At 42.6% G+C, this 11899-nt stretch overlaps 1 protein-coding gene across 5 annotated transcripts in view; it reads left to right on the forward strand.

The window, feature by feature from the left end:
• The window catches only part of LOC112223773 (SH3 and cysteine-rich domain-containing protein 2), a 36885-nt gene extending 29070 nt beyond the window's left edge, over positions 1-7815 (forward strand). For 3 of the 5 annotated variants that reach the window (XM_042305272.1, XM_024386969.2, XM_024386968.2), the window contains exons 7-11: positions 1436-1488; positions 2394-2482; positions 2926-2977; positions 5598-5735; positions 5831-7814. In XM_042305272.1, coding sequence (XP_042161206.1) covers positions 1436-1488; positions 2394-2482; positions 2926-2977; positions 5598-5735; positions 5831-5929 — 431 coding nt within the window. In that variant the 3' untranslated portion in view covers positions 5930-7814. The other 2 variants (XM_024386967.2, XM_042305273.1) reach the window with 2 other exon arrangements.
• Positions 7816-11899: the final 4084 nt, after the last annotated feature.

The raw sequence follows: 11899 nt of genomic DNA on the forward strand, positions 1-11899 counted from the left end.
CACGGGGGAAACTCTAGCACTTCGTGCTTCTCTGCGTGACTTGATATTTCTTCCGTGCGCGGCAGTCCCTGGGAAGCAGCGCCTGTGCACTCGGGTTGCTTAGAGGAAACATTGCCCCTCCCTAACCTTTCACTCTAAAGCACCCTCACTCCAAACCCCCAACACTTTAAATGGTTGAGTCAACCTATTTCCTCATTATTTCAAACTCCTTTATCAATGTCATGTCATTTAAATGTAATTCATGTAATGTTATATATGTAATGTTCCATCAACGTGACTAGTTGGTTGAACTTGCAAAAAGTCAAGCCTGGACTGTCAACCATTGTCCTCCTCTCCTGAAATAATCTCTTTCATTATAGACAATCATTATACCCAACCATTACACAGAGAATGCCTTCCATTGACAAAACTAGGTTGTCTGTCTGTCTGTCTGTCTGTCTGTCTGTCTGTCTGTCTGTCTGTCTGTCTGTCTGTCTGTCTGTCTGTCTGTCTGTCTGTCTGTCTGTCTGTCTGTCTGTCTGTCTGTCTGTCTGTCTGTCTGTCTGTCTGTCTGTCTGTCTGTCTGTCTGTCTGTCTGTCTGTCTGTCTGTCTGTCTGTCTGTCTGTCTGTCTGTCTGTCTGTCTGTCTCTGTCTGTCTGTCTGTCTGTCTGTCTGTCTGTCTGTCTGTCTGTCTGTCTGTCTGTCTGTCTGTCTGTCTGTCTGTCTGTCTGTCTGTCTGTCTGTCTGTCTGTCTGTCTGTCTGTCTGTCTGTCTGTCTGTCTGTCTGTCTGTCTGTCTGTCTGTCTGTCTGTCTGTCTGTCTGTCTGTCTGTCTGTCTGTCTGTCTGTCTGTCTGTCTGTCTGTCTGTCTGTCTGTCTGTCTGTCTGTCTGTCTGTGAGAATATGCCTGTCTGTGTGTAGTGAATTCACCAGTGTTTTTCCATCTTCAATAAATCCGATGATATAAAGTACTGTGTCTGCTTTAACTAACTGACCTTGTCTTTGTGCTATACTGCAAAGTGACAAGACCCCCTCCCTCTTTCTCTCTCTTTCTGTATCTCTACTCTCTTTCAATCTGTATGCTCCCTCTCTCTCTTTCACTGTCCCTCCCTCTCTCTTTCTGCTCCCACTCTCTTTCTCTCTCTCCTCTCTCTCTTTTCCCTACTCTCGATCTATCTTCTTTCTCTCTTTCTCTCTCTCTCCTCTCTCTCTTTCCCCTGCTCTCGATCTATCTTCTTTCTCCCTCTCTCTCTCGTTCTCTCTCTCTCTCTCTCTCCCCCCTCTCTCTTCTCTAATATATATATCCCCCCTCTCTCGTTCTCTCTCTCCCCCTCTCTCTCCTCTCTCTCTCTCTCTTTCTCTCTCTCTCGTTCTCTCTCTACCCCCCCTCTCTCTTTCTCTCTCTCTCGTTCTCTCTCTATCTCCCCCCCCTCTCTCTTGCTCTCTCTCCCTCTAGCTCTCAATCCTCCTGAAAGTGAGGCTGATTCAGAGGACAGGGTCAGTCTGAAGGTGCGTAGTCAGCATATCTCTTTCTCAAGTGTTTCCTCTTTCCTTTCCACCTTGAATCCCACTTCACCTCTAAATTTAAACCCCCCCCTCTATCGATCCCTCTTTCAAACTCTGCTATCAACCTCCATGTGACTTTTTGTTCACCCCTGTTTTACTAAAATTGCATAGGCCAATACAGTACCATAATAGTGTAATATATGCTATTTACGATTGATTGCCATCCCAATGAGTGTACCCCCCCCTCCTTCAGGCCATGGATGAGGCATGCAATGACATCAAAACCAGACCTGAAGTATGTCAAGCTTGGATTTCCCCAGGCGCATGTACAATGAGGATATTTACTGCGATTTCGATGAGAACCTATGGCCAAATGCTCAAGACAGGCTGGACTCAAACTAGTGCCTGCTAAACATTGTCTCTTTAATTTCTTTAATTTGATCACATTGTGAAAGATGTCTTCAATGATCACACCTTTGGTCACACATGGGATAGAAATGACAGAAATGTTATGTCCAGTAAATTTGAATGTGTAGTGCAAGTGTATTGCCTAATGTGAAAACAGTGTAATGTACTGTAATTTACCGTACTGAAGCATACTACGTTCAATGGGCAATTTTTAAACATGCATATTACATTTTTTGCTATTGGATTAACTGGTTGTTAAAATAACAAAATTGAGAAGATATCATTATTTTGTGTTTTGGTGAACCAATGTACTCATTATATTTCACAGTAAACGTATATTTTGGATCAATGGTGAAAGATGTCCACCAGTTTGGAAATTTGTAGTAGGAGTTTTGAAAATTCACTACACACATACTTGTGAAAACAGTACCAAAGTGATCAAATGACATACAAACGGTGTGTATTAGACTCATTTGGTGTGTGCGTGTGTGTGTGTCCAGACTCCAAAGCGCATTGACGTCCACTCTGTACACACCTATGTGGCTCTGTACAAGTTCATCCCTCAGGAGAAGAATGATCTGGAATTACAGTGAGTTAAATACATAGTACTTTTGTGTGTGTGTGTGTGTGTGTGTGTGTGTGTGTGTGTGTGTGCGCGCGCATGTGTGCGTGTGCGCGTGCATGTGTGCCTGCACACGTGTTCGGTCATCTTCGGACAGAAAGTCAGACTTCGCATTACCACATGAAAGGTTAAAAGTTAGAGGTAAAGAAAGGGGCAGTGATGAAGAATGGATGGAGGGAGAAATGTATGTGTGTATGGGGAGGGGGTATTGTCGCAGTGGGCAGGTGAGAGGAAGAGGAGGGACAGGTGTGCAGTGCCAACACATCTCTCAGACCATCTGCCTTCTCACTGGGGGTCTGAGACGTAACTGGCAACGCTGTTGGAGCCACAGACTGAGAAGGACAGGCAGCCAGGAATGTGTGTGTGTGTGCGTTTGTGTGTTTAATCAGGACCTGTTGTTTCCCTCTCAGACCTGGCGATCGAGTGCAAGTAACTGATGACTCTAATGAGGACTGGTGGAAGGTGGGTGAAAAAACATTTTTTTGTTTTGTTAGAATACTTTTTCTATCCTTCCTTCCTTCCTTCCTTCCTTAGTAAAAATTCCCTGTCTTTGGTCAGTTAGGATCACCACTTTATTTTAAGAATGTGAAATGTATCGTAGAGAGGATACTAGTAGAGAGAATTATTTATTTAATCTTTTATTTATTTTTTCACATTCCCAGTGGTTCAGAAGTTTACATACACTCAATTAGTATTTGGTAGCATTGCCTTTAAATTGTTTAACTTGGGTCAAACGTTTCGGACAGCCTTCCACAAGCTTCCCACAATAAGTTGGGTGAATTTTGGCCCATTCCTCCTGATAGAGCTGGTGTAACTGAGTCAGGTTTGTAGGCCTCCTTGCTCGCACACTCTTTTTCAGTTCTGCCCACAAATTTTCTATAGGATTGAGGTCAGGGCTTTGTGATGGCCACTCAAATACCTTGACTTTGTTGTCCTTAAGCCATTTTGCCACAACTTTGGAAGTATGCTTGGGGTCATTGTCCATTTGGAAGACCCATTTGTGACCAAGCTTTAACTGATATCTTGAGATGTTGCTTCAATATATCCACATCATTTTTTTTCTCATGATGCCATCTATTTAGTGGAATGCACCAGTCCCTCCTGCAGCAAGGAACCCCCACAACATGATGCTGCCACCCCCATGCCTCACGGTTGGGATGGTGTTCTTCAGCTTGCAAGCCTCCCCCTTTTTCCTCCAAACATAACGATCGTCATTATGGCCAAACAGTTCTATTTTGTTTTTATCAGACCAGAAAACATTTCTCCAAAAAGTATGATCTTTGTCCCCATGTGCAGTTGCAAACCGTAGTCTGGCTTTTTTATGGCGGTTTTGGAGCAGTGGCTTCTTCCTTGCTGAGCGGCCTGGAAGGTTATGTCGATATAGGACTTGTTTTACTGTGGATATAGATACTTTTGTACCTGTTTCCTCCAGCATCTTCACGAGGTCCTTTGCTGTTGTTTTGGGATTGATTTGCACTTTTCGCACCAAAGTACGTTCATCTCTAGGAGACAGAACGCGTCTCCTTCCTGAGCGGTATGACGGCTACGTGGTCCCACGGTGTTTATACTTGCGCACTATTGTTTGTACAGATGAACGTGGTATCTTCAGGCATTTGGAAATTGCTCCCAGGGATGAACCAGACATGTGGAGGTCTACAATTTATTTTCTGAGGTCTTCGCTGACTTCTTTAGATTTTCCCATGATGTCAAGCAAAGAGGCACTGAGTTTGAAGGTAGGCCTTGAAATACATCCACAGGTACACCTCCAATTGACTGAAATGATGTCAATTAGCCTATCAGAAGCTTCTAAAGCTATGACATCATTTTCTGCAATTTTCCAAGCTGTTTAAAGGCACAGTCACCTTCTGACCCACTGGAATTTTGATACAGTGAATTATAAGTGAAAACAATTGTTGGAAGAATTACTTGCGTCAGGCACAAAGTAGATGTCCTAACCGACTTGCCAAAACTATAGTTTGTTAATTAACAAGAAATTTGTGGAGGGGTTGAAAAACGAGTTTTAATTACTACAACCTAAGTGTATGTAAACTCCTGACTTCAACTGTATATCTAAGGGCTCCATTACATAGCTTTCACCCTTCCAGTCAAGTCAATATCAGAAAAGACATGAAAGCATTCAAGTATTCAAACAGGATCTACTATACTTTATACAGTAGTGATGCACGGGTCAGCTATTTGCTAATAACCTAGCCACCTAGCTAACATTTAGCCACAACAAATTGGAATTCGTAACTTATTGTACGAATTGCAATTCGTAACACATCATACGAAATGAATGACAGACATCCACAAATTAATACATACAAAACATACCCCTGAGTCCAGGTTGTACAGTTAGGCCCTAAGGCTACGCACTAACGGCAGATAAAAATAATGTAAGAAAAACCTCAATGTAGCCCATAGATATGAATTGCACGGGAATTATACATTTATGGATTTTTAATGCATTGTTTAATCTATATTCAACCCGCCCACCACCCACACTCCCTTCATCCACACAATATTTCCTGACCCTAAACATGCGAGGTCAACCGGTGCATCACTAATATACAGTACATCTCCATGAAGTGTTCTTAGACAATAGAGAGAGTAGTGGCTTTATCTAGGTACAAGTTGCCGATAAGCACAGATCTAGGATCATCTTAACTTCCCCCAATTATACCTGTAACAATTAGATGGGGAAAATCAAAACTGACCTTAAATCAGTATCTTTGGGCAACTTTGGTTTAGCAGAGTTAGTAAGTCAGTAAGTGGAGCAGGATGTAATGAAAGTTTTATGTGCTTTGCCTTTTGGTTTGGTCTAATGGAGGTAAGGTGAGCCCAGATGGAAAGGCAATTGCCCAGCTCACACAGTTACACGCAAACACGTTGGCACACAAGCGTGCATGCAGACACACCATTTGTTCAAACAATAAAAAAGTGCTGTATCTACATGAATACGCCATTTGCCATTTGTCTATTGGCATTCGGCGTTTACACACCTTTTTATCACTACATCCCTGAGAATATACTAGCATAGTGTAATTAATTATCTTAACTATGTTCTGCCGTGTGTTCACAGGGGAAAAGCAAAGACAAGCTGGGTTTCTTCCCCGCCAACTTTGTACAGAGAGTGCGCCCAGGTGAGCGTGTGTGGAAGGTCACGGGTGGTTTCCATGGTGACCGTGACAGAGGGCAGATGACTGTGAAAGAGTCTCAGGTACGCTGACGCACAAGCACACAACACGCGCACGCACGCACACACACACACACACGCACCTGTACTAAACACACATCTTTCTTTTCTCAAACTAGATCTGTGTAGGGAAGAACGAAGAGTTGGACGGTTTCCTAAAGCTGAGCAGTGGGAAGAAGAGAGGTCTAGTCCCTTCCAAGTACCTTCTGGAGATATGACTTCCGTCAAAGAAGGGAATTCTCTGTGTCCCGACCCTCGTTCTGCCCTGAAGACCACCCTCTATCAGGAGCGCTTCCCTAACACCTCACTGACTGCCAACTCCCTGGATGTGGAAATGGACCCTCCCACCAACACCAGAAAACATAGAGAGGGAGGGAGAATATGGTGGACACTGGCCAGGATCGAATTAGTTTCACTGCTTTGCTTGGAGTGGTGGAATAATTTTGAGAGAAAGGAGGGGGGAGGGCTTCTGTTGAGCTAGCTGCTTTACCTGTGGTGTACCCTCACACTCTTTTACCTGTTCACGCACACAGACACAAACGCACGCACGAGCGCACACACACACACACACACACACACACACACACACACACACACTGCTGCACAAAGACACTGATGCTAACAATGGCCCTGGAGCTTGGGCGGCGTGACTGTAGCAGGCAGTGGTTGTCTGAAAGATGTATGGATACCTCACAATCTACACAAGCACAGCTTCTGCTTGAGCCAAGGTGGAGAAGACTGGCAATTATTCGCCGTGTGGTCGTGTGACCTTTTGGATTTCATGTGAAAGTGAAATTTGGACGTTTTTGTCCAAGTCCAAGTTCTGTAGCATTTTATTGTAGCAGCTTGTTGCGACAAAGCTCTTTTCCTTTGAGGTTGTCCTCCCAGCCAGATATGGTATAGCCGCATTCCCTGTGGCGCAGAATATTTAGCACATTGGGGCAAACCAAAGTGGGTAGGTGGTGGTAGAAGGGAGCCTCAAGGGCCCTATGCTTGATTTGAGGATTGTAGCTTGGACAATGTAATTGAAAGTGTACTGTTGAGTCAAATTTATTGATGCATGCTTCACTCACTCCCTGACCATTGGGAGGTTCAGGTCCTAGCATTTGATCTTTGCTAACCCCCTTCTTTCTTTACATTGCTCAATCCCATTTGACAATTTGTTTAGCTAAATGGCTAACAGTTTTTTTGGTGCAAAATGGCTTCCGTGGCATCATCCAGGTGGGTGCTACACATACCTATAGGTGTTGGATGAGGTTTAAAGTGCTACGAGCATCAGGAAAAGCGCAAAATAATATCAAATCCATTATCGTCAATGATCTTTACTATTAAGAAGGGTTTAGCCAGGAGAGCGAGGGGAGACAGACACACATGTTAATCCTGCTGTGATGTCCTTCCCAACGATGCGTGATTATTTGGGACCTCTGTCCCTCTTCCCCCATTTATTTCCCCCACCTCTCGGTCTGTCACACATGCTCTCTGTCTAGCACTCTCTCCCTCTCTGTGATCACTGAATGCTTAGAGCTCTGTGACTGCAGCAGAGGTCACAGCGGTCACAGCACTGAGACAGTGTAGCATGATAAGACACTCAGACACAAAGCTTAACTTAAAAGTCAGATTCCTCCCTCTATATGGGCTCCTCCGCAGGCCTCTGGATGTCAGCCATTTTCATAGCATTTTATAGTAAGTTAGTAATACATTATTCTCATGGAATGTGTTGGGATGCAACCACCCGACAGAATTATTTTCACATGCGCAATGTCCTCAGCCCTTTTGGTAATGCCATGTTGTGGTTTTTTTTCTTCTGTATCTTGTGTTGAAACATACCATTCTAACACTCTCAAATGCCTAGGCCGGTCAAAGGATGTTTTTGTGTATCCTGCTGAATTGAGAGTGAAATGTCTATGAAACACTGGATACAACGTCCTGTGGATGTCATTACTTCCTTTGCTGATTTATTCACTCTAGGATTCACTCCGTAGCAGTCAGAAGCTTTCTTGGTAATAACCACTTAGTACCAGTCAAAAGTTTGGACACACCTACTCATTCAAGGGTTTTTCTTTATTTTTTACTATTTTCTACATTGTAGAATAACAGTGAAAACATCAAAACTAAATGGAATCATGTAGTAACCAAAAAAGTGTTAAACAAATCAAAATATATTTTAGGTTTTTGATTCTTCAAATTAGCTACCCTTTGCCTTGACAGCTTTGCACACTCTTGGCATTCTCTCAACCAGCTTCACGAGGAATGCTTTTCCAACATTCTTGAAGGAGTTCCCACATATGCTGAGCACTTGTTGGCTGCTTTTCCTTCTCTCTGCGGTCCAATCCATCTCAATTGGGTTGAGGTCGGGTGATTATGGAAGCCATGGCATCTGATGCATCACTCTCCTTCTTGGTCAAATAGCCCTTAGTCAAATAACTTTTACAATGATGGTGTAGGCAGTCATTGTAAATAAGGATTTGTTTTTAACTGACTTGCCTAGTTAAATAATTAATTCAAATGAAAAAATGTAAACAACATTTTTACAGCCTGGAGGTGTGTTTTTGGTCATTGTCCTGTTGAATAACAAGTGATAGTCTCACTAAGCACAAACCAGATGGGATGGCATATCGCTGCAGAATACTGTGGTAGCCATGCTGGTTAAGTGTGCCTTAAATTCTAAAAAAAATCACTGACAGTGTCACCAGCAAAGCACCCCACACCATCACACCTCCTCCTCCATACTTCACGGTGGGAACCACACATGTGAAGATCATCCGTTCACCTACTCTGCGTCTCACAAAGACACTGTGGTTGGAACCAAAAATCTCAAATTTGGACTCATCAGACCAAAGGACAGTTTTCCACCAGTCTAATGTCCATTGCTGGTGTCTCTTCTTGTTATTAGTGTATTTTAGTAGTGGTTTCTTTGCAGCAAATCGACCATGAAGGCCTGAGTCACACAGTCTTCCCTGAAGTGATGATGTTGAGATGTCTGTTACTTGAACTCTGTGATGCATTTATTTGGGCTGCAATTTCTGATGCTGGTAAATCTAATAAACGTATCCTCTGCAGCAGGAGGTCCTCATGAGAGCCAGTTTCATCATAGCGCTTGATGTTTTTTGCGACTGCACTTAAAGAAACTGTTCTGGATTGACTGACCTTCATGTCTTAATGTAATGATGGACTGTCATTTCTCTTTGTTTATTTGAGCTGTTCTTGCCATAATATGGACTTGGTCTTTTACCAAATAGGGCTATATTCTGTATACCATCCCTACCTTGTCACAACATAACTGATTGGCTCAAATGTAGTAAGAAGGAAAGAAATTCCACAAATTAACTTTTAAGAAGGCAGACCTGTTAATTGAAATGCATTCCAGGTGACTGCCTCATGAAGCTGGTTGAGAGATTGCCAATAGTGTGCAAAGCTGTCATCGAGGCAAAGGGTGCCTACTTTGAAGAATCTAAAATATATTTGGATTTGTTTAACACTTTTTTTGGTTACTACATGATTCCATATGTGTTATATCATAGTTTTGATGCCTTCACTATTATTCTACAATGTAGAAAATAGCAAAAGTAAAGAGAAACCCTTGAATCAGTGGGTGTGTCCAAACTTTTGACTGGTACTGCATTTAAATAGAACTATGGGGAAACTGTTGTATGTATTCAGCTATCATGGCCTTAACCATGTGGTATACGGCTATCAAAGAGTTCACTGTTTTCAGTAATGGTTATTCATTCCCTACCTAATATATTAGCATCAAGACTTAAAAGCACAACACAACCACAGGACTTTGCACTCTACCCGTTCTAGTCACACTGTACATCTGATTACCCCTCAGTATAGTCTCAATCTTTACTAACAGTTATAAGGTGTATATTGCAATAAAGCCACACTCTTGGATTTCGTGGCCATCAAGGAGTGGGTCCACCAAGCATTGGATCATCACGATGCATTCCAGTACAGTTACACACGCATATAGCACTTGAATTATATGATATTTCTATAGTGATCAAGGGACGACATTTCATGAGAGCAACAGTACTTTTTCATACATGATTTAAAGCTATACATACAGTAATTTGTTTACAAAGTCCTATATAACTACAAAAGCAAAGACAATGGAGTAATATGTATGGTATATATATTCTCCTAATCAAGGGGTGTATTTTATTAGTCAAAATGTCCACTGGAGTGACTTGAAATCGTACAGCATGTAGCTTTAAAAGAATAGCTGCGTAATAAAGGTTTTAGAGGCATAACGGGTATAGTAGCCTTTAAGGGCTGGTCTTGGATCAGTTTATTTGAGACTGACTAACCAAGCCTGGCTCTGGACCAGTACTCCAAGGTCATTTCCCTCCCCATCCACCTGGCATTGGCACACACAGTCTCCCTTCCTGCATGGCCACCTGGACTGTGACCTGTACACATGTCAATAAAGTTCCGTCAAATCAATCAACAGCTGTTTTATTTTGTATTTTTACTCCCATAGATAGAAAACCATCACACTCTCCTGCCCAGCTGCCTTTGTTGGCTCTAGCTGCAGCTTAGACCCAATTGGTTGGCAGTCAGGAAGTACAGCAATATTTGATTAGATAAACTGAAATAATGACCTTGTGATGATGAAGGCCTCTGGTTTACAGAGGCTCACTTAGGCTGCACCTCAAATGACATACTGTACATACTGTGCTATAGTGCACTCCTTATGGCGAGAGCTGGATGGTTTGATACAGCACATAACACTGGTCATATTGCAGTGCTTGAAATGGAATGAAAAAAGGGCTGTTACTAATATGTCTGTACAAAGGTTTGTATTAGAGCCAGTATTCGATAAAAGATGCGCGCAAAGAAGAAAATGATGGTGCCGGGTTCTCCATACAGGTCAGGACTGGCTCACTTCAATCACTTACTGTATGGGGGAATAGGGTGTCATTTTAGATTTGGTCTTGGAGCTGTGTGGTTGTATGACAACCCTATGGCTGGCTGTGTAAGTCATTGGCCACAGAATGGCGTGGTGACAGTGACACTCCTCTGGGACTCTTTAGTTTCAAACCATTTCAATGTAAAGTCCCCTGTTTAGGGGACCTGCATGGTTCTGGTACCAACATTTTAGCTTATAAATTGTTCTGTGGACACCGTAGATTGAAATGGCTTGCATCGAGCGATAGCCCTGATTCTAATATGCCTAATTTTCTTGTGTGAAGCAGGGTGTGAAATCTGACACCACTTGAAGCTGGGATGTTCCTCCTACCATTTTATTCACTCTTCTGACTGTCCATCAACTCCTGGCAGAACCCTAAGTTATAGCCACTAATATAATTTTCTGCCTAGGAATCCTTACATTTTAACGCAGCAGGAGAGAGTAGTTTCGTGGCTGTAGCACATTCAGAGATCAATTTATAGCCAGTAATCTAGAAGATGGACAACATTAATGAGATGAAAGGCGAGTTCCGAACAAGTTCAGGAAGCCAAGCTAGAGCTTTTTGAGACATTCACAGCGATGGTCAAGAGAGGCCTTCAGAAAATATGCACACTGAATATACACATATGTACACTGAGTATACCAAACATTAGGAACACCTTTCCTAATATTGAGTTGCACTGCCCCTTTTGCCCTCAGAACAGCCTCAATTTGGTGTCTCTACAAGGTGTCGAAAGAGTTCCACAGGGACGCTGGCCCATGTTTACTCCAATGCTTCCCACAGTGACGTCAAGTTGGCTGGATGTCCTTCAGTTGGTGGACCATTCTTGATACACACGGAAATCTGTTGAGCATGAAAAACCCAGCAGCGTTGCAGTTCTTGACACAAACCGGTGCGCCTGGCAACTACTACCACACCCTATTCAAAGGCACTTAAATATTTTGTCTTGCCCATCCACCCTCTGAATGGCACACATACCGTACACAATCCATGTGTCAATTGTGTCAAGGCTTAAAAATCCTTCTTTAACCTGACTCCTCCCCTTCATCTACACTGATTGAAGTGGATTTATCAAGTGACATCAAGAAAGGATCATAGCTTTCACTTGTATTCACTTGGTCAGTCTATGTCATGGAAAGAGCAGTTAGAGTTATAAGGAAGGTGAAATCTTATAGGTAGTCCTTTCAGAACTTGATTATTTTATATTTAGAAGAAAATATGTCATTTCTAGCCTTATTCATAGTTTTGTTGAATAGGAAATACATCATATAAAAT

This window comes from Oncorhynchus tshawytscha, linkage group LG24 (assembly GCF_018296145.1).
Source record: "Oncorhynchus tshawytscha isolate Ot180627B linkage group LG24, Otsh_v2.0, whole genome shotgun sequence".
Lineage (NCBI taxonomy): Eukaryota > Metazoa > Chordata > Actinopteri > Salmoniformes > Salmonidae > Oncorhynchus > Oncorhynchus tshawytscha.